Genomic DNA, 21,488 nt, shown 5'->3' with positions numbered 1-21,488 from the left:
ATCATGATGTCCCGGACCGTCAGCAATACCAGTGGCGCAAATGGCCTATTTGCCTTTACCCACAATACAGCTGCCTTAGAGGCCTAACTCCAGAGATGAACACAAGGACAACAGAAAGTTGAATTTTCCTGATGAAACATGTTCTTCAAATACACACTCCTTTATCTACCTACTTAAAAATCAGAGATGCTGAACACAGAAGCAAAAGCCTCCCTTGTTTTCTGGACTATATTTGTACATTGCATTAGTATCATCAGCACCTTTAAAAATAAAATGGCAGCAAAGAATCTCTGCCAATCTTTTCCACTTCACACATTTAATACTGGAAAGGAGATAATTTCCTTGTTTAAAAATAACTTTGAATTTTGACCAGCAGTAATACTGATGCATTCCTTAAACCACAAACAGCAAGACCGAAACAATTCTTAATCATAATCCCACCATTAAAAAAACACTAACCAAAACCTAATGCGCACACACACACACACACACACACTCACACAGATTGTAAGCCATGTATTTGCCAGTACCTGATACAAGGAGCTAGGAATTTCAGATGAAGGATTAGATGGGCAGTCACTGTAATTCTCCAAGTGATTCTTTCTACAGGAAGCTCTTGTGACAGGCAATAGACTGGTGACTTCCTTACAGCTGTTGCCACTTGATGCACACCCAGCTGTGTAGATCTTGAAATAAAAGCACTAGAAAGAAGCCAGTGTACCACAATGCAGGATCACAGAACATGTTACCCCTAAAGACCCAGTTTAAAGTGTTTTAGGCTTCAGCAAACATTTCTGCCAGAGAAGTGTTCATTTTACCTGTTAGCAAACTTCAGTCCAATGAAGACATGAGGATTATAGCCTGCTGGTAGACACCAGCATAGGACAACTGAGCCCTTTGTGTAGCAACTGATCTGAACCCATGCAAGAACCTGCTGTTCTGAGTAAATGTAAAATTTCTGTTTTATGAAAGGGTAATGGAAATAGTTTGGGCTTATGAATTGGGATTAGGCTGTAAAGCAGCTAGGTTGTGTGGGAAACTTGATTTTTTCCCCTCCATGTGATAAAGAGGAGTCACAAAACAAGCATTGAGCTAGAAATAAATCATTTATTTTAAAACAATACAGGTTAATAAATAGATTAGTTATCAGAAAACTTAATAAATAGCCTTTAATAATTTACACAAGGCAAATACAACATGCCTATAACTATTTTTTAAAAAGCAAAGAGAGTAAGCTTGACTTATAAGCTGTTAACAAATCTATATATACATTATTCAGAAGCTAATAAAATAAACCATTTTTATGTAATCTGTAGTAACTATATTGCAAGAGCATTGAAGCAACCAAACCTGACACTGTATGTTTGTTGCCATCCACCTTTCCCCCATATCCCATTATAACTATTTTTCACATTCCAGAAAAAAAAAGTAGGAGGAGAAAAAAAAAGAATAGAGAAATTTCTACAGTTGAAAAAGGGTTTAATTTAAAAATACCCCTTTTGTGTAATATTTTCCACTCTGCAGAGCAACTGTCTGGGGAGGGAGGAGGACATGGGAGGGACCAAAGAAAAGAACAAATAATAAAACCCCCCCAAACTTATTTGCAGCTTTAAAAAAAGATTTCTTAATCCATAATATTTCAACACTGCTGTCTGAAACACTTGGGCACTAGTAAAAATAACTGTTGACCACATTGGTGCCTAACACAGTGCACATTAAAATTCTGCATTCTTTAAGCCCATATATAGCACCAAAAATTATTACAAAGATAACAAGTAATAGATAAACATTTGATAATGCTCAATTTAACAGTAAAATGTCAGCAGTTACACCATCTCAAGACAATGGAGGAAGATCTGTAAAATCCTTATGTTTTATATTTATGAAATGAGAATATGAGAGGGGTACAACATGCAAACAACTGCCCATTCAAAGCACCCCCTATTTATTAACCCTAAACTTCTTCAAATACAAACCCTCTATTTTTTAAATAAAGAGCAAAATTAAACCTCACTTTCTACTGTTTCAAAAAATTAATCCAGTGTTTCCATTTTTCAGTGCTAGTTACTTCAGAAAAATATGTATGTTCCAATATAAATCAGTATTATTAATAGGAAGCTTCGCTTGTCAAATTGTGATATGACAGGTTCTTATGTTAGTTGCAGCTCACTAATAAATAGGCTCTATTTACACATACAGAGTCCTGGAAAGTCAATACAGCAGGTAACTTGTTTAAATATAGTTTTTTAAAGAAGTATTTAAGGTGTAACAAATTTTTTTTTGGTTGTATCAAAAAGGTTTCTATTCTCCTACTGAACATTTGAGGGATTTTTGTGTTTGACACCTAATAAAGATCGTGACTGACATATGTAAATCCTCCATACACTGAAGGGATAATGATCAAAGAACTATCCTCAGGTGAGTACCAAGTAAATGTGTTTGACAAGTACAATAGAAGTCAGACATACAGAGTGAAGTGCCTCTCATATGGATTTGAACAGAATTCAAATGCATTTCACTACTGCAATGAGTCCACTTTTTGTATGTGTAGCCTCTCCCACTTCTACTTTGCAATCAAGCTGAAGTCATCTGGCTCCCAGCTATCAACAGACAACGCAAAGAGAACATGAAAAGGGCAGACCCATGAGGGACATTAAAAGCTCAGGAGACAACTGTGCACATTTGCTCCCTGAGATGATGAAACTCAGATATTTGTCTTATTCAAAGTGCTTACTTATTAAAGAGTTGAAATAAAAACAAAAACAGTGAACAGCTAAAATTCAACTTCAACACTGTCTCCTTTTAAATGAAAAAAGCAATGGGACTAAAAAAGATAGGACACCTAGAAAGAGGAGGGTGTGGGATGGAGCGGGGTAGAATCATATCTACAGTGACAACAGGAAATGCTAATAAATTTCTAAAGTTAGAACTGAACCAGATCCAGGTACAGCAGAACTCAAAAAACACAGTGCTACACACTGAACAAAATAGCAAAAATAAAGGTTTTCATTACTTAGCATTCAAGATGTAAAAGGCTGCAGATATAAACGATGTGCAAGGCCACAAGAATTTCTTTCACCTCATGTGCTGGCTTTTGACATCTCTGTTTTAAACATCAAGGGTTACTAGACATTTCTAAAAAGCTTGCCGCAGATGAGGAGCAGCTGGGGAGAAGTGAACTATGCAGACATTTATCAGTTGTAAGGATGGTCAGAGGACCACAGAATGTGGCTGCTACTTTATTCTTCTTCTGCATAGCGAGCACTTATCAAGTAAATTTTGTTTGGTGCAGAAAGTGGCAAGGTTTTACACTGAGCAGTCAAGTTATAAATCTAATATTAACTAATAATTTGCATATGCACCTAACATAATAAGACAGGCACTTCCTAAATAATTAAGAATTAATTTTAAAACAAACCAAGACAAACAAATATGGCCAAAGGAGGAATGAGACCACAATCCTTTCCATTCTGACGTAAAGATTTTCACAGAAGTGTTCAGTGATTAAAGGCTAATACAAAACCAACATGTAACTCATGAACTCTGAATTTGATTTTGAAAAGACAACTTGACCATTTTAGAAAATAGCTAATGCTTCAAAAAGTAGTACAATTTCAGTTTCAATCAGAAAAAAGGGAATATGACAAAATATAACTGTTTGCTGAGAACCAAGCAACCATCTTCCAGTCAATAAAGGACAGAAGTTAGTTTTAAGCAGCTTTCATAGCCCAATTCCACTTATCTAAAATTTTCAAACTTTCTAAAAACCATGCACAATACTTGAGAATCCATGAAGATGCTAGAGCTATTTTATTTCATTAAGATACACAGTTACTGCGCTGGCCTATAACAATGTACGTTTCTGCCAACTCGGAGTCATTTCCTTGCAATTTGGAGTTATAAAACAAGCTTGCAAATAATGAAGTAGGACTATTACTCTCACTAAACAGTCCCTTCAGAATACTAAATCTTTAGGATTCACCATTGTTGCTGTCATTAGTAGGGTTTATAGCATTAATTTTAAATTAAAATGGAGGCTGAGTTTTAAGGAAACATTAATTCAGGTCAACAAAAAAGATCACGAGAGCAGACAGTATTACTCCCTGCTAATCAAAGTACACATTCTTGTCAGGCAGCCACAAAACTACGTTCATGATTTCTTGATAAAGTGTCATGAACTGTCTCAAATACTGACTTGTAATCACGTTGGGGTTTTTTGTTTTTCTCAGGAGATATTCTGATCTAGAGGTGTTGAGTTCCACAGTACTCTTCCAGTTTTGTACTTATATGGAAACACATTCATTACTTTTCAAGTTTTCGACTCATGATGTTTTAGCTACCAAATATAAATAGAACACGAACATTAACTTTCTTTGACATATCAATATTCTCTAAATGGTTTAAACTGAACTGTTCAGAGCCATCCCTATCATCGCTTAAGCTATCTGTACTACTTGTCAAAATATTATGGCTAAACCCTTCACACAGGCCTACAAATTACTGGATCTGAATACTGTCCCTGTCAGTTATCCAAAACTCAGCTCTCTGAATGCCTAACCTTTTTTGTCTTTAACCTCCTTTTTCCATGTTACAAAAGTATCAGACCATCTTTCTTGAGGTATGAGAAATCTCATGCTCTTCTCTCACTTAAAATTTTGTTTGTGGTCCCTATTTATTAGCTGCTTCACAAAACGATCTCCTGCATTTAGTCACTAAAATAAAATAAAGGTATGCTGGACTGTTTTCAACACTCTTCCAGTAGATGATCCCTTCCCGTTAGGACTATGAGTTTTTCAGAAGCTGTCAAGTCATCTAGGGGTTTCAGTTCAGGTTTGTCAATTCTTTCAAAAACACATGGGTCGTTCTAGATGCTTTATGTGTTTATAATTTGAATATAGTCCAATACTGTAGACAGTGAAACTGAGTTATTAAACCAGTGTAGGCCATCTGAAACAAGTACATTCACAATTATGCAGTATTTTTGGATTGCAAAGGCACTGAAACAGTTCTGAGCTGCTTACAAATAAGCCACCATGTAGGGAATGAGCCTGTGCATCATTTCCATATCCTTCACAGGCTTTCTGTCTGCTCCCAGTTAAAAACTCTCAGATGAATACAGTATGTCTTAATGCACCTAAGTTAAAAAGAAAAATGCATACCTGGACACTACCATCAGCTGATAAGTAATTAGTGAAAGAAATTTAAGGGTCCACTGCTCTGTTTAAAGAATTCAATTTAAAACTCCCCAGTGTCTTCATCACATGGCAAAGTTGCCAAGACAGTCATTAAAAAGGACAAATCTGCAGTTCATGGTTCAACCAACATTTGTCTCAGAATTCACAGCCTTGACAGTGAACACATTGCGATACTGAAATTAATAAATTGTTCCACTTTTTTCCCTCTTATTTTAAGGTATACATCACTCATGATGAAAGGTATCAGATTGAGTGCATTAGAAACTGATGTTCTCTGCCCACAGAAATGGTACCTCAGAAGCCACAACACAAGCTTTCACATGCAGGTCTGTCAGAATATCCACAGAACTTTCCTGGCAGACTGTGTTTGACGGTAAGGAAATACATCAGTCTCTCTGCTGACTCAATCAGTGGTTGCAGTTAAGGTCATTTATTGTGTCAACTGGGGTACATGGACAACTGTTCCCATGAAACTGGATGGAGGCCTCCACTTCATTTCATATAGGCCACCAAATCATCAGAGGGCAGTTACCAACCTGAATCCTATTTGAATCAGTGACCTAGAAATGAAAGGCTCTGCGTTCTTCCCTGAGCCATCCAGTTTCCCCTCAAAATGTATTTTAATCTGTCTTCATGTTAGGTTTATTTAAATCTCCAATATTGAAGTTGAATTCCTTGAAGACTTGTATAAGAACAATTCCAATAGATACTGTGGTGAACCCACAAGCCATTCCCAAAAAATCTACCACTCCTACATTACTCCATTCCCTGAAAAGGATGGCTGAAGCCAGCAAGACTAGGGTGGTAAACACAACGTAGTAGATGGCACCAAAGACAGAGGAGTCAAAACATTCCAGTGCCTTATTGATGTATCTGAACTGAATGATAATGCTACATCCTAATACTGCCAGAAGTACCAGACAGAGGTACAGAGCCCTTTGACTAGATGGGTTATTGTGAAAGATATCTTGAGCAGCCAGCCCAATGCCTTTTGTACTGGGAACAGTGAAACTGCCCAACAGAGAGCAAATACTGATGTAAACCATGATATTAGTAGGTCCATGAGCTGGAGCTATCCAGAAGATAAGCAGAAGAAGCATTAGCAGCACTATGCAGAGATAACCCACGAAAACTGGAAAACAAAAAGAAAACAAGATAATAGTAAGGTCAGAACTCCTGGTCTTCTAAGATTTTAACAAGCAAATCATGTCATACCAGTGAACTTCAGTATACATCACGATTAAGATTTGATATTGAATATGGATCCAAATCACTGAACTTCTAGAGATGTTGTTGGCATCCACAATTGATAATGATGTCATGTTCTTTGGGTAAAACAAATAATCATGTAGGAAATTACACACTGTTGCACAGCTGAACTGGATTTTAGATGGCTATTTTATTTTATTTTATTTTATTTTATTTTATTTTATTTTATTTTATTTTATTATTTTATTCTCTCTTCCATCAAGACTACAGTCCTAAAAGTCTCCTATGACAGCAGGGACAACACCTTCATCATAACCAGTTCAATAAGGCATGGTGTGTGGACCCAGGAAAGAGCTTAAAAGTTAGATCCCATTAAGATGAGCAAGATGAGTAGGGACAGTTGGAAGAAACCCGAGGCCATACCATTTACATTATAGCATCAGTACACAGATTAGATCAGTGAAAAACATCTCAAGCTTTAGAGTTTTAAAGAAATATATTGCCAATTCATTTTGTTCAGATTTAAATGGTAAACTTAGACCGGGGTGTTTGTTTTCTTTTCTTTGTTTGCATATTTTTTTGAATAGCTGATGTAATTAGGTTTGAGTTTCTCTCACTTAAAGCAAATAAAGGAAAAATAATAGTTGGAAGTTTAGCTAAGCAAAAAAAAATGAAACTGGGCCTGGAACGTACTAGCACCAGTATGTGTCCTCCAGCAGTTAGTGAGAAAGAAAAGGCATTTCAGCATATGTCTCAACGGCCTATTTCTACACACCTTTATTGTGCAAAAATATCTGGGAATATAACTGGCATCTAGTATAAACTTCTAATTAAAAAAAAAGGAGAATTAAAGGAGAGAAGAAAATCAGTATTTTTTGTTTGGTATAAAACAGCTTAAATCGAGATCCTGGATTATACTTTTCATCTCTAAATAGCAAGATACACTTTTTCATAATGTTATAAAATTACAAACTCAACTGGCCATTGTTCTGAGCTTGCTGTGCGGGATAACATTTTCAAAAGTATCCATGTTTTCCTTTCTGCACACATATCTCAAGAAATATGACAAGTTCTAAGTAGAGCAAGGCATAGTTTTCATACACAAAACCTCTTCTGGTTTGCCTCTGTCACATCATGTTTTCTCCAAAAGTCAATTTTCCTACCTGGTAGAAGTGTTAAGTCTCTTCCTTCTGTGTGGTCTTGCTCAACCTCACAAAATCATTATGAGTTAATAAAAAGCCAAAGTACCTGGATTTGTAAGCTTCTCTTCAAGCTCAGCCTGAGTCGTTACACTCTCGGACTTTGGGGAATGGATGATGAGAACAACAGACCCAGCACAGCTCAGCAAACAGCCTAACTTGCCAAGAATGTTCAGTTTCTCTTTCAGTAAGTAAGAAGCTAAGATGGACCTTTCACAAAGAGGAAGAAAAATAAAAGTTTGACTACATCCTGTCAATAATGTTCTAACAGTTGTGCCACATGAATTTCCCTCTTAAAGGAGTATTATCAAATATTTGTGGATCTTCGACCAAATGTTAGCGAATCCTCAAAATGTATTTCTGATTTATCTTAGGAAAGATACATCCGTTTGCGGTTTTACTCAATCCTTGACATCTCACCTCAGGAGAAAAACCAACACAACAAAACAAAACCCACAACCCACCAAAACACCTCAAAAAATAACACCACATCACACCACCCTCAAAGAAATCCATAGACAACAAACCCACCCAAACCAGACATTTGGCCCCTGAGATAGGTATCTACCCATTCCTAAACTGGTGAGCTGTGACAAAGCCCCATATTATAGGTCCTACACAGTCATGAGATAAAAGTGACCTTTAGTTACAAAGACCACAGGGCTCAGCTCAGACACGTAGCTGACCAAAGTACACAAAATTATGTGGCCTAGCATAAAAGAACAGGTGGTAAGTAAAGCACTATCAGTGTGCTTCATACTGTATAAAACCAAAGACAGCCATGAAGTTGATGCAAAGCCATCTACATTCTGTAGCAGATGACCACTGGAGTCAACAGAAAAATCTTGAGGCAATGTACAGCTTTGTTTTTAAAGAGTTGTGCTTTTGCACTGCAGCAGTTCCACAACTGTAGCTTACCTATTCACAAAACCTTGAGTTGCATATTAAAGTCACTGCCTTTTCAGTGCCCCACCCTGCCAAACACAACATTTAAGAAGCTGGGGGCACACATATGCAAGGAACTCCCTTGCTTCAGGAAAGGGGCCAAATCCAACAAAATGAAAGTCAGCATCAATAAATACACATGGGCTGTGGATAGCAGGGTAGAGAATGACTGTGAGACAAAAGGAAAGATCTATATAGTAAAGGAACTGTGAATAAGAGAACAGCCAGAAGAGTCCAGAGTAACCACAGTGAAAGCAGAAAAAAAATGTTCGTCTGTTCTGAATCATAGTGATGAAGATACTCACAAAAGCCTTTCTTCACCATGGCCTTCCCCAGCCCCTGCTTTGCTGGGCAAAACAGGAATAGGTGACATTGTAACATATCATTAACAGCCATAAGCCTGAGGTCTTAGTGGTTCTGCACTGAGCACTGAGTCCATCTCACATTTTTTGAAGTATTAACACCATCCAGATAAGAACAAGAAAAGCAAACTCTTACCCAAATGGAACGCCAAGAGCTCCCAAGGGCGTCACTAGCACAGTTGGGACTGCAGTATATGCCAAGAAATTCCCTATTTGACCCAGAGCCACTGTGAAGAGAACCAGAAATAAGCCTTTAAACCCCTTTGTAAAAAGAAGTAATCAAAACTTACCCAATATTGTTTGGGAAAGACTGACCTTAACTGGAAAACAGATGTTAAAGATTTGCTTAGTTCTGTTAATTTTGCACTTAAAACAAAATGGCTGGGTTTTTCTTTTAATTTTCCTTAATTATTTCTTTATATAGGATTTAGATTTGCCACACAAGAGTATTCAAGTGGGCGCAGTAAATAATCTCATTTGTAATTTCTCTTAGTTGAATATAACTAAGACTATTAATTAGAAGCACTCATAGATTACACTCAAATATCTCAGTACTACACTTGTATATTTTTATAAGGGGGGCTAAAAGTATATATAACCCATGTTTTCATCTTTAGAACGTGCATACACATAAAAAAAATGCACTTGGTTATAGTTCCTAACAGCAGTGTTACTTTTTCAGGAAGAAAATAAGGACAGTACTGAGGATCTTCTAATGAAATCCTAAGCACATGCATAAGGGCTCTTCAACACACTACCTCAAATAACAACACTATATAACATCAAAAGTAATTTCTGACTACTGTAAAAAGAACAGATCCCTGACAAGTCACAATAATAGCCTCAACCCCTTTTTTTCTTTCCTCCAATAAAAGTAAATTCCAAGATATACCACACTATTGCATATCACAGCTGTGGTAATAGTTCATGCATTCAAGTTTTCAGTTAAAAAATAAAAACTGGATTGTTTTGCAAGTGCTTGCAAGTTTGTAATAGATCAACATACCTGCATAGTTACAGGGTCTGTGGTAACTGGCAAGAAGCTTGAGACGGAGCTCAAATTTCTAGTTGCTGTTAAAAGCCATTATCAGCATTTAAAAACATTTCAAGAATCCAGAATGTCTTTATGCTCAGGCTGGCATTGCCCTCAACTATCAAATATCATTACCATCATCCTGTTTTTTACACCTACAAAGCACTGTGCAAACATTAATTAATTTACCAATTTAACTCACATTATCAATAGAGTTGAAGACCTGTGTAACCTACAGGAAACATGAAGGAGACAAACAAACTTGCAAAACTGCAGAGTGTGGAAAAAATTATACTAATTAAATTCACTGAGGCTTTCTCTACATGCTGGAGTGAGCTAGAGAAGTTGATGGGCTACATTTCTAAAGCATGAGAGACAGTGGTGGTCTCCCTGCCCCTGGGAACAAAGGAACTTTATTATCAGCCTCAGGCTGTTTTCAGACCTCTGTGCCAACCTCTGGCATTATCCTCAGGGCACCTGAAGGCACTGGGGCAGATCTTGGATGCAGGATGCAGCACAGCTGGCATGCTGAATTTCTGCAGATTACAGACATTTCCAAATGACTCTGACAAAAGTTTGCTTTTTTGGAGGTCAGGCGTTTTAACTTTCTGTTGGAAGAACTCTTAACAGATGGCACCAACAACAATCCATAAATTAGGTCTCTGAAGCTTCAGTAAAACTGAACATATTGTAAGGCAACTGAACTTACCGGAGGTTTTCTATATTACCATGGAGTAATATGAACCATGAATGACAGCCCAGGACTAATTAAGACCAAATAAAGAATGAATCTCATTAATTGTTACCATCTACCTGATGCTGAGGACCTTTGCTGCCAACCTATCCAGTCCTCTCTGGACAAAAGTTACTCTCCAGATACATCAATGCTGTAAGTCAAGACATGACTTCAGTTCTTGAAGGCACACCAAGCTTTAAACTTGATAAAGAAGGACCAGTATCCCCAAAGGTATTGCAACACAAAACTTGATGCACACTGATACATCTACATTAGCAAGGAGACCAGCAGCAGGGAGTACAGAAAAAGATATCTGCTCTAAGGCATAGCAGGGGCTTTATTTAAGGCTAACTTCCACCTGCTCCCACAAACTGAATGTCTATTTGAAGCTCATATGCATAAAGCATGTTCCTAGATGGCATCTTCCAGCATAGCTTCATAGTTCAGAAGCTCCAACTCTGCTATGAAATGTGAAATAAAGCCCAATCCATGGTGACAAACAGGAGATTTGCTTCACAAATGTATTCCCCATCTGCAATAAAATACTAACACAGACATATCCACTATAAAAACCAGCTGCATCTATGCTGTTATCAAAATCTGCACTGGAACTAATTAATTAGCCAATTAATTATTTTAATGCTCATTGAAATACCTGTACGTATGCTGCAATCACTCTTTTGACTACAGTGTACGAAAAGCCCCTTAGCAGAATCTGCAGCCCTTCCTTTGAAGTCCTCAGTAATTCAGTGAATTGCAGGGCCCCGAAGGAGTTAGGCAATGTTATGCTGAGTCAGCATGCTAGCACAGAAATGCTTGTTCACCATCTCAACAAATACCGTAAAAACAAGTTTGTAGAGTTTATGTGGGTTTTGTTAGTCATCCGGACTCTGAATTCTCTGCTTGATAAAATGATGTCAGCTGTTATACTTTCATCCAGATAACTGCTAATTCCCCAAACAGCACCTTTCTCTGCATCCCATAGGTGCCTACCTGGCCCTTGCTATTGCTGTTTGTGACTCTGTTGCCATTCTGAGTCTGTAACATCTATAAGCAATTCTTCTTGGTTCTTCTGTAAAGCTACAGAGGCTTTGTTTTGAAATACCTGCATCTAGCTACTGGAAAAAAAAGCCAGCTGATACCATTCCCTTCAGCTGTTTTGCCTTCATTCAATTCAGTCAGCTCTTTTAAGCATGAAATTGTTTTCTCTGATTCACCAGGATAAGTCCTGTAATAAAACCTCTCTTTTTTTAACTCCTTCTGCTCAAAGATTACAGATGGGAGAGTCATGAGTGATAAACAACAGAGACAGATGCATAGATTTATTTCTACTTAGGCAATAGTGATCCTGGCAGAGAAGGAAGATAACAAAGAACTACTTAAACTCAGGTTAAATTAGCTGAGGACTTCCTTCTGAAGCTCTGTTGGCTTCTACACTTCCTGTGAACTTTGTCCTCCAATGGGTTCTAGCAGTTTCTAATCCTTTTGCATAGCTTCAAGACAACAAAAACAAAAAACAGAGTCACCTTGCTGCCACAAAACCAGAGGCACAAATGGACTCATATACTTCTCAGAAATAGCATCATAACATTTTCAAAAAACTAACAAAAGGCTGGATTCAAGTCTAAAAGTGCATATAATTTTAAGCTTGTGGGTTGAACTAGGGCTGAGCTGCAAGAGGAGAAACCTACTTGCTCCCCATGCTCCAGATTCACATCAGAGAATGAACTTGGTGTGAGCAGAGTTTAAAGAGATATTAAGAGTAAAATTACACTGATCTTATATCAGCACCACACAAGGCTTCACATTAATCTTGCAGATTAAAAGTAAAACTGAAACTGTATCTGTCGAACTAGAACTCAAAAAGGATTTTTCTTTTTGAGGCTGGTTAAGTGCTTTGTGATCTAAAAAATAACATGTGCTCAATGAGCCCTTTTGTGCAGCGTGACAATTTTTTATTCAGCTTTGACTTTTATTAAAAACTGAGCAGGCCGGCATAACCCAGAGACACAAACCATGCAGGAACCGAGAATCAGAGTAGTGTGTGGCTGCCAAGGGCTGCAAGTACCCAGTGATTTGGAAATGTGAAAAGATGTCTGACTTGTGTTTGTCCCAGCTCTTTGCTTTCTGAAACACCAGCAGGCATGGCAGCCAAAGTAAGAGATTACTAATGGTGGGATATTTCTGGGGGGTGGGAATTTCATGACAAGTGAGTGTAAGACTCAAGATGAAACCCAGATTTCCTGATGTCTCATATCACCTTTTAAGCACAAGTTCTCTTAAAAAAAAAAATCAAACCATCTAAGATACTTACTTGCAATAGTGCCAGACCACCATACTATATCTGTTAAGTATGAAGTACCTGGAAGAGGAAGTATGGGAAAATACATTAGAAAAATAAGAAAATGCAATACTGGAACTATGAAACAGAATAATTTTAACAGTCTCAGTTACTAAGGACCTTCATCTTAATCTAAATGTTCAACGAAACTGAGTGTGAGAGGAAAAAAAAGAGAGGGAAAGTTCTCAGATTTGGCTCCTGTGTCCATGTGAGACCTTCTTACAATGCATTAGTCAGAAGTTCTGATTTCCAGTTTGAAGTACCTATATGACGCTAATGTAGCATTTTGTAGAAATGCATCCAAAATGTCACCAAATGCTTTGGAGAGTGACATTTAAACATACAGATTAGAACCACTACTAGAAGAATGGGAGACCTAAGGAAACAGAACACGATTTGGGTTAGTTTGCCAACATAACCTCAGTGGAATTGTTTCAGCAGAATTGCAGCAGAGAAATTGTTTTGGCACACAGGTATAGCAGGACCATAGTGTGGACCAATCCTCCTGCATTTAAGCATTGGGAAATGCTATGACTGAAGCCTCTGAATCCCTGATATCCTGCCCAGTTTCAGAGAGAGAAATAAAAACTCTGGATTGTCCCTTAGAGCCTCCCAATCTTGAGGATGACTATTTTTACTGTCAGATTACAGGCTCTTGTCTTGGGATATGCACATGTGGAGTCCGTGCACTACATTTTATAAGTTCTGCTTCTGTAGAACATCAAGGCTCATGACCACTTCCTAAACAAAAACATGGCCTCAGAGCACAACTTTCATATCACATTATGCTTCTGTGCTTTGCTCCTCTTTCTAGCAATACAGCTCTGCACATATTTGGGAGGATGCTCTCTCAAAAGCCACTGGAGCAGTAGGCAATATCATACCTACTGTGAAATCCCAAATGAAAGAAAAACACAGTCATTTATAACCCTGGAAATGTATAAAGCGCTTGGAAATCACACTATATAACTGAAATGAGATGGAAAATGACTAATGAAAATGGCCAGCTTTAGAGTGGGTGTAATAATATTTTAGACTTTTGTTATTGCATATAAAATAAAAACACTGCTGGGGGCAGAAATTATAGAAAATATTGACTCCAGTGAGGTAATTTTGCAAAATATTTGTCACTTGCTGCTGTTTCTAACTAGGCAAGTATTACTAATTGAATCTATATTATTGATTCAATAGAGAAAGCAGAAAAGACTTGTAAGTGCCTCCTTGTTAATTATACAACACCTGCTGAAGCCAGTGGAAAAACACATCATCTGACACTGACGATCTCAGACTCACAGCTCAGGCTGCTACACTCAAGGCAGAACTCCACTGCTTCGTAACATTAAACAGAGAGAAACCTGGGGTATTTTCCTGGATGCCTTCACACTAAGCACAGCAGTAGAAAGTACTATGTACTGCTCAGCAAGATACACAAATAAACATCAGTACTATCTTCAAAACAGGATGTTTTACAGCTGCTAGCACTGAGAAAGCAGGCGCACACCCATCACCAACTCAACCCAGCACTCCACTGAAAGCTCTTCAGGAGTAATTAGACCCAACTATACTGCAAAATGGAAACTTCCTTCAGCTGCTTTGGCATGGAAAGTTATTCTTCTTTTGTGTTTTCTCATTGTTTCCCTTACAAAAAAAGATTTGTATTTATGATGCAAACGTGATCTTTCTGTGGACAATAAAAATGGATTAGAGCCATTTTGGAGAGAAAGCGAGACTATGCTTGCAAAACAGAAGTTTGTCTGAGGCCCTTAACTGTAAGGTCATTGCAGAAAAGGCAACACAAACTTTTTACATCAGGCTGCCAGCTGGTAGTAACATAGTTCCAAAGCTTGCTTTGCTCCACTGCATCCACCTTGAACATGCTAGATGCAGCAGGCACTAGAAATAAACCATTGCTCTAACATTAACCATCTCAAGTACACCTATATATACTGACATACATGGATATATACTAAGGAAATACCTTGCCAGAAATACCAGTGTCCTGGCCACTAAAAAGGATTTTTCATAGGAAAGTTCCCAGAACCTATGGGACACGTGCTCATACACAGATGCCATCACCTACGAAAACAAATGGCTACAGACCACATAGTAATAGAATCCAAAGGCCTGATACAACCGTGTTTACAACTTTCCCCTTACATAAAAGCATGACACTAAGAATAAATAAACTCCATTCTCTTATATTCACAGCATGAAGATGCAACTAGCAAGTGCTGTTTAGTTGCACGCTTTGGGGAGCTCCAGTTTCAAAATAAAATACAGAAGATCTTCACTCTTTAAATTTATAGTTTTGTTTTGGCTAAATTGTCTAGACAGCACAGTCATTTCCTGAATATGTTTACCTCAGAAAACAATAATGAAGCACAGGATTTCAATATAAAACATAAAAGAAATAAATTATTTCATGTTACTGGTGCATCTTTCTTCTCAACAAGAGGAAACTACCATGTGACTGATGCAACGATGTAACCTGGAAGAACTAGAATAAACAAGTGACAAGACTTACGGGGGCTGTTCACAGCAAGAAACTAACAGAGCCACAGAAACTAGCTGGAAAGTCACAGAAGTACATTAGAAAGAGAACCTATGTATGCACATGAGTGCATACGACAACACACGGGTCCTCAATGTTGTATTACAGCGAGACAGAGGACCAGCGAGCTGACCATACACCGGGAACTGTTGCTGGTGCCCACGGTCACACACCCTCGCTGCTCCCCACCTCAAATACATCCTGACTGAACACCACCTGCCGCCTCCCTGGCGCCGCGATCCAGCCATGGACCTCGGGTATCACACATGCGAGGTAACAAACCAAGGCCGGCTGCCCTGGTCCAGCCACCGGGAAGGTGTCCCCGCTCCCGGCGACACCGCGGACCCCCAGCCGAGGCCATGTCACGCCGCGGGGGTGCCCGTGCTCCGCGGGCCGGGCCGGGTCCCGCGGCAGCGCCGCCGCATCCTCCCTTCCCCATCCCCTTCCCGTGCCGGTCCCGCCGCCGCAGCGCGGGAAGGGCTCCTCGGGGGCGAGGGCAGGGAGCGGCCCCGGGGAGGGGGAGCTGGGGCGATGCCCGCACAGCTGGGAGGGTACCGGCTGTGCGAGAGGAGCCCGGGAAGCCCCGGGAAGGGCGCTCCCGCCCGCCGCCACCGCATCGCCGGGCCCCTACCTCTGCCGCGGGCCCGCACGATTCCCTTCTTCTGCAGGACAAAGGTGGAGCCGTTCACCAGGCTGGAGACCACGGCCACGCTCAAGCCCAGGGACACGGCGGCAGGGCCGGGGCTCTGCGCTGCCCCATCCCCCGCTGCCGCACCGACCGCCATCCGCATGGCCCCGCCGAGAGCTGCAGGCGCGGCTGTACCCGGCCCAGCGCTGCCGGCAGCGGCTCTGCGCGGACCCGCCCTGCGCTGCGCTGCGCCGGGGGCGGCTCCGGGCGGGGACCGGCGGCAGCCGCGGCTCTGGCGCCCGTCCCGCGCGGGGACGGAGCAGGGTGACGTCATGGCAGCGGCATCTCTGCCCCCGACGGCCGGTGTGACATCACGGCTCAGGGAGCTGCCGCCGAGCCGGCCCCGGCGCCGCAGGTGCTGCTGGCGCGGCGTGGGAGGTTACCGAGCGGGAGCTCGGAGCTGCGAGCGTCCGTGGGCAGGGGGGCGCAGGAGGACATGCAGGGCGACGGGATGTGGGAAGATGTACAGAGGGATGTGGGAAGAGAGGAGGGTGGCAGCACGAAAAAAGGATGCAGGGAGACAGAGGGATACGGGAAGATATGCAGAGGGATGTGATCTGCAGGACAGACGAGACCAGAGTTTCTGGTGTGGGAGCAGCGCTGCTTTCCACCGCTCTCCCCTTCCCTTGAGGTTTTTAAAATTCAAGTCTGGTTCCCGGCCCGGCCGAAAGGGCGGGGTGTTTGCGGCGGCGGAGCGGCAGCGAGCCGAGGGCCAGGCGGGGCTCGGGGCCGCCGCTGCAGCCGCCGCCGTGACCGGAGCTGCGGCTCCGTCCACGCTGCCCCCGGCCAGGTCAGTGTGCTGGCCAGAGCTGGAGCATCAGGGAGGGACTGTGCGGGTACAGACGGAGAAAGCTCGGGCACTGACAAGGGTCATACACGTTGCCTGAAAACAGGGATCCATAATCACTCCAGCTCTGTCCAGCAATAACTCCCAAAATATGCATTTATTTCCAGAAAAAAGTTCACTGTTGATTCAGAGAAATCGATCCACAGCCGGGCTGTAAGCCAAAGTACTTTTATTAACACCAGTGGGAAGTGGACAGGGTCTGTACCCTTCAAATGCAACTTCACAGAAGTAAAATTTCAGCCAGCTTATATAGTGAATTTCGCTCAGGACACTGTACATTCTGTGGTTAATTGCTACATTTCTTTTGGCTATATACTTTTCTAACTAGACAAATGTTTACTGATTTAAGTCTCTAGGATAGATAGGTATTTTGATTTATTTCTTAAAACTACAGGACTAGTCTTCTCCAAGGTTTTCTTTATCTAAAGCTCTGCATGGTTAAGGAAATTTGTATTTTATGATTTTGTGGGTTTACTGCCATTTGTTCAGAAACTCATCTCCTGCTTGTCTGTGATAGAAGACAGAAAACATTTTTCTTTTCACAGGATTAAGGCCAATTCCTTACAAAAAGTTCCAAATCACTCTAAACAAGTTACAGTATAGTACAATACAATACAATATACTCTGATTCCGTCTTCTAATGGCACAGGGCAAGGTGAGATGCTCTAAGTCAAGAACCTCCCCTCCTCTCTTGGCTATCATTCAGCATCTTGAGCTTGTGAGGGGCAGAACATAAGCCATCTCACCATCAGGCAGAAGGGCTGGAGACCACTCTGGTAGCAACACAGCTGAGCCATCACAGAGCCTTGTGTCTCTCTTTGGAAGGATTTAGTCTCTCAAAGATGAAGTGCTGAGCTGAAAGCAATCTTCCTTGCTCAGCAGAAGTATTTTGTAGCAGGTATCTCATTGCCGTTCTGACCAGTTCCAAATATATATTAAAATAAATCAATCCATAACGGATTTCTGTGGCATCATCCATCTAGGGAAATGGGTTATGGTATCTTAACATAAATGAAAGTGGCCATTTTTGTCTTTTTTAAGTAACGGGCATAGTTCTTAGCATATGCTTTTGCATTATCAGGAAATACAAGTTTAGAGAAGAGACAAACTCCTGAAAATGTTTCCCTTGTCAGCATATGTCTCAGTTTGCCTACACTGCTTTGAGGCAGTTGTCCTAGGAAGGCACAGGAAGGCTGTGATATGCTTTTGATAAGGTTTAGTGGCAAGATATATAATATTTACTGCAGCAGTGCTCATATTTTCACCTAGGTTGCTTCATCAGGTCATTGTATCAATACTTAATACTATGAAAGTGAGGATTCATCCTTGTGAGACTCACAAGACCTACAAAATGAGAACACAGGAGGTTGAAGAACAGTTACGTGTAGCAACCCTTGGAAACAAAGATAGAGGTGAAGAAAAATACAGGCTAATTATAAATATCCATTTCTGATCTATATACAGCCTAGTAACATGTACAGGAAAATTTATTATAGGAAATAATTTATGCTTGCAGAGTGGAAAAATGGTATATATTTAACAGCCTTTGCATCTATTTATCAGGCAAGTTTCTAAACAAAGATCAAACCTCACCAGTTTTTATACTCAAATCTCTCTCTGCTGTGGTTGAACCAAGAAATAAAACAGTACCAGAGAACTCAAGAAAACAGTTTCTTTCTCTCTAGCCCTGTCATTTTAATATCCTACTTGTAAAACTTATATATGCCTTTCTAAAGTATGTATTTGGATAGGTAATTCTAAATATGCTTAATCTGCCTTATTTGGTTAGTTATTATTATATTTGCCATATAATAGGTGTAGTGTTCCTAAGGATTAGTCCTAGACTAAAATAAAAAGCACAGTGCTGGTAAATATTAAATTTCCAAATAGCTTGAAACATAGAGCTTGAATTCACTAAAAATAGCTGCATTATATTGTTTACAAACAATTTGGACCAAACCATAAAGGTACCTCAAAGAAAACTGCTGTTATCATTAATTGAATGGAAATTAGATGACCTTTCTTAAACTATTACATATATGGTATATATAAACTCCTGAGGTCTGTCTGGTCTTCTGAAACTGAGTTTCATTGTGATAGCATCATTCCTCCTGCCCAAGTTGTGTCATCCTGTTTGTAGTATAGCAGAACAACATGCCTTGAGTTAGTTTGGCTTGTACATTGCAATGCTGCAGTATTACTGATGTCACAGCACTCTGATGTCTCACAAACACACAAATTGCATGAGGAACTTCAAATTTATGTGGCATTCTTCCAACAGACTCTCCTCCCTTCCATCAGTCTTATCCAGCTCCAGTCTAAGCACTCATAGTACTTTCAGTTCCACACTTGTTGTCCACATTGCTAATTCAAGCAATGTGTAAGAGCTGCTGTAAAGACTATACAGGTTGCTTTAGCTAAGTAGCTACCACTGCCCTGGTAAAGTATGGGTGTTCAGGATCAGTCAAGATGTAAGAGCATAGTTATTAGACATTTGAAGGGCTCTTACCCAGAGGAAGGGATGAATGATTGAGGTACATCTATCGGAAGTGAGTGAGCAAAGCTGGTAGAGGTTACACCATTTTTTTTGCAGGGCCAATGGACATTTTCTGGATAGGGTTTTTTTCCCTGATCTGAAGGGGAAGAAAAATCCTTGTGCCTGATCTAAAGGAGTGTGTTGGTTCCTCTGTAATGACTTGGATTCCTCTGTTATGTTTATTTTATGTACATAAAATCTTTTTTTTAATTAAAGAAGTTATTGGAGTGTTTTATTGAGGCTGGAGGAAAATCAGGTCATTCTGTATTGGGCATAGACTTAGAATACAGTAACTGAGCCCAGAAGATAATCTGAAAATCCTTATAAAATAGCTGGGAGAGCAGGGTGGAAGTTTACCAACAGCTGTACCAGACCCTGAGGCAATAGCAGTAAATCTCCTTGGCAGAAGAATTATAGAGATCCACTGTGCCAACAATTGAGGCAGTATGATCTGAGACTGTAAACTAAATAGCAACAAGACAGTGGCAATCCTTCTACTTTTTCCAGCTCTTGAGAACCAAAGACTGTAGTAAGGGCAGTTATATGAAGACTTGTGTAATGGTCCACTGAACCTAGGCCTGAAGATGGCCTAAAAATCCTTTCTAAGGAGCCATCACTGGTGTGAGTGGGACCTGCTTTGGCAAGGAAGTCACTTGAATCTTGGCTGTAGTCCAACTCTTGATTTGCTATGGGTATCCATATCTGTTGATGGGAGAATGAATGGAAACCTGCTGAAAGGTACGGCTCTGCACTAATGGGTCCTGTAAGCTTTTTGGCTCTCTATTCCATTAATAAGGATTGGACCAGAGAAAAGAGTCTTTGGGCCCAAATTTGTGCTTTAAAGTCTACAGTGGTCTTTGTAAAATTAAGTTGTAGTACTGAGTTCTACTGCACTGTCGACAGTGGCCAAAAGACTGACTCCTTTGGAGCTGGAACTAAAGAAAGATCAAACTAAATCAAGCTCAGTCTTGATGTCTGAATTTGAATGTCTGAAACTGCAACAAAATTCTCCCTTATATCCTATCTGCACTATCGAGCTCACACAAGCTCCTGTGGCCTCTCTGTCTTATGGGATACAAGAAGAAAGACTCCTTGGGGTACAGCAGGACAGGACAACAGGGTGCAAGCCATCACAATTCAGTGCAGTCTTGAGTGGAAAAATGAGGACTTGTTCATTTTCATTTTTTCAAGGGCCCAAGACTGATGCAATGGAGCTTGTTATTGCTGGGCAATTCTTAAATTCTGGTCTTAATGAGAGAGGCTTGCTGCCACTTTTGATCATGGGAAACAAATTCTCTGCTAGATGAGAGTGGCCATGTATAGTTCTGGAGTTTTGCAGAATTTTGGCATCCTTTCTGAAGAGATAGTGCAAGACTGATGTTAGCTTACTGACACAGAAGGCAAAGCAGGTGTACTGCAGACAGACCACATCATCTCAGCTCTTCTCTGAGGAAAACAGATCTCTTCAGAGAGAACCTGTCCTTTGTGCAGAAGGCAGAAGTTAGATGGCTAGTTCTGATGCATGTCCTTGATCACACTGTGGAGAACCCTCTTTAATGAACATCATACCTACTCATATTTGCTCTGCAGAAATCACTTCTAGAATCCTCTGTTACTAGGGAACACAGGAAAAAGCACAGATTTCCCAGTTAATCTTGTAGCAGATGCTATAGTCCACCTACATTAGTTGCAATCTCTGACCAGGACATACTTTTCTATGCTGATTTCTGGAAGCTAAACACACAATCTTAATGTGATGAATATAGTATATGATATCCAGCTCCTTGTCCTCCTATATTAGGAGTGTGGTAAAAGCCTAGCACATGCTAGTATTTTAGCATGAACA

At 40.3% G+C, this 21,488-nt stretch overlaps 1 protein-coding gene across 1 annotated transcript; it reads right to left on the bottom strand.

Annotated features, from left to right (window-relative positions):
* Window positions 1-1,087: 1,087 nt before the first annotated feature.
* Window positions 1,088-16,402, bottom strand: NIPA1 (NIPA magnesium transporter 1). The gene is made up of 5 exons (XM_071547889.1): window positions 16,203-16,402; window positions 12,994-13,041; window positions 9,047-9,137; window positions 7,653-7,813; window positions 1,088-6,327 (listed from the first exon to the last, which is right to left on the bottom strand). Exons 1-5 carry the CDS (start codon window positions 16,360-16,362, stop codon window positions 5,816-5,818), a joined length of 972 nt encoding a protein of 323 aa, XP_071403990.1. The 5' UTR covers window positions 16,363-16,402; the 3' UTR covers window positions 1,088-5,815.
* Window positions 16,403-21,488: the final 5,086 nt, after the last annotated feature.

Source organism: Pithys albifrons, chromosome 1, assembly GCF_047495875.1.
Source record: "Pithys albifrons albifrons isolate INPA30051 chromosome 1, PitAlb_v1, whole genome shotgun sequence".
In the NCBI taxonomy this organism is placed as follows: Eukaryota; Metazoa; Chordata; class Aves; order Passeriformes; family Thamnophilidae; genus Pithys; species Pithys albifrons.
This window is presented reverse-complemented; position numbering and strand designations above follow the sequence as displayed.

What these genes read in the sequence shown, in the direction of transcription:
- NIPA1 (XM_071547889.1), bottom strand. Translation starts at nt 16,362, where the DNA reads ATGCGGATGGCGGTCGGTGCGGCAGCGGGGGATGGGGCAGCGCAGAGC. An exon ending in GCTCTTGGCGTTCCATTTGG is followed by an intron (nt 7,814 to 9,046) that starts GTAAGAGTTTGC and finishes TCTTTGTGAAAG; the next exon opens with GTCCATCTTAGCTTCTTACT. An exon ending in AGAGAAGCTTACAAATCCAG is followed by an intron (nt 6,328 to 7,652) that starts GTACTTTGGCTT and finishes TTTGTTTTCCAG; the next exon opens with TTTTCGTGGGTTATCTCTGC.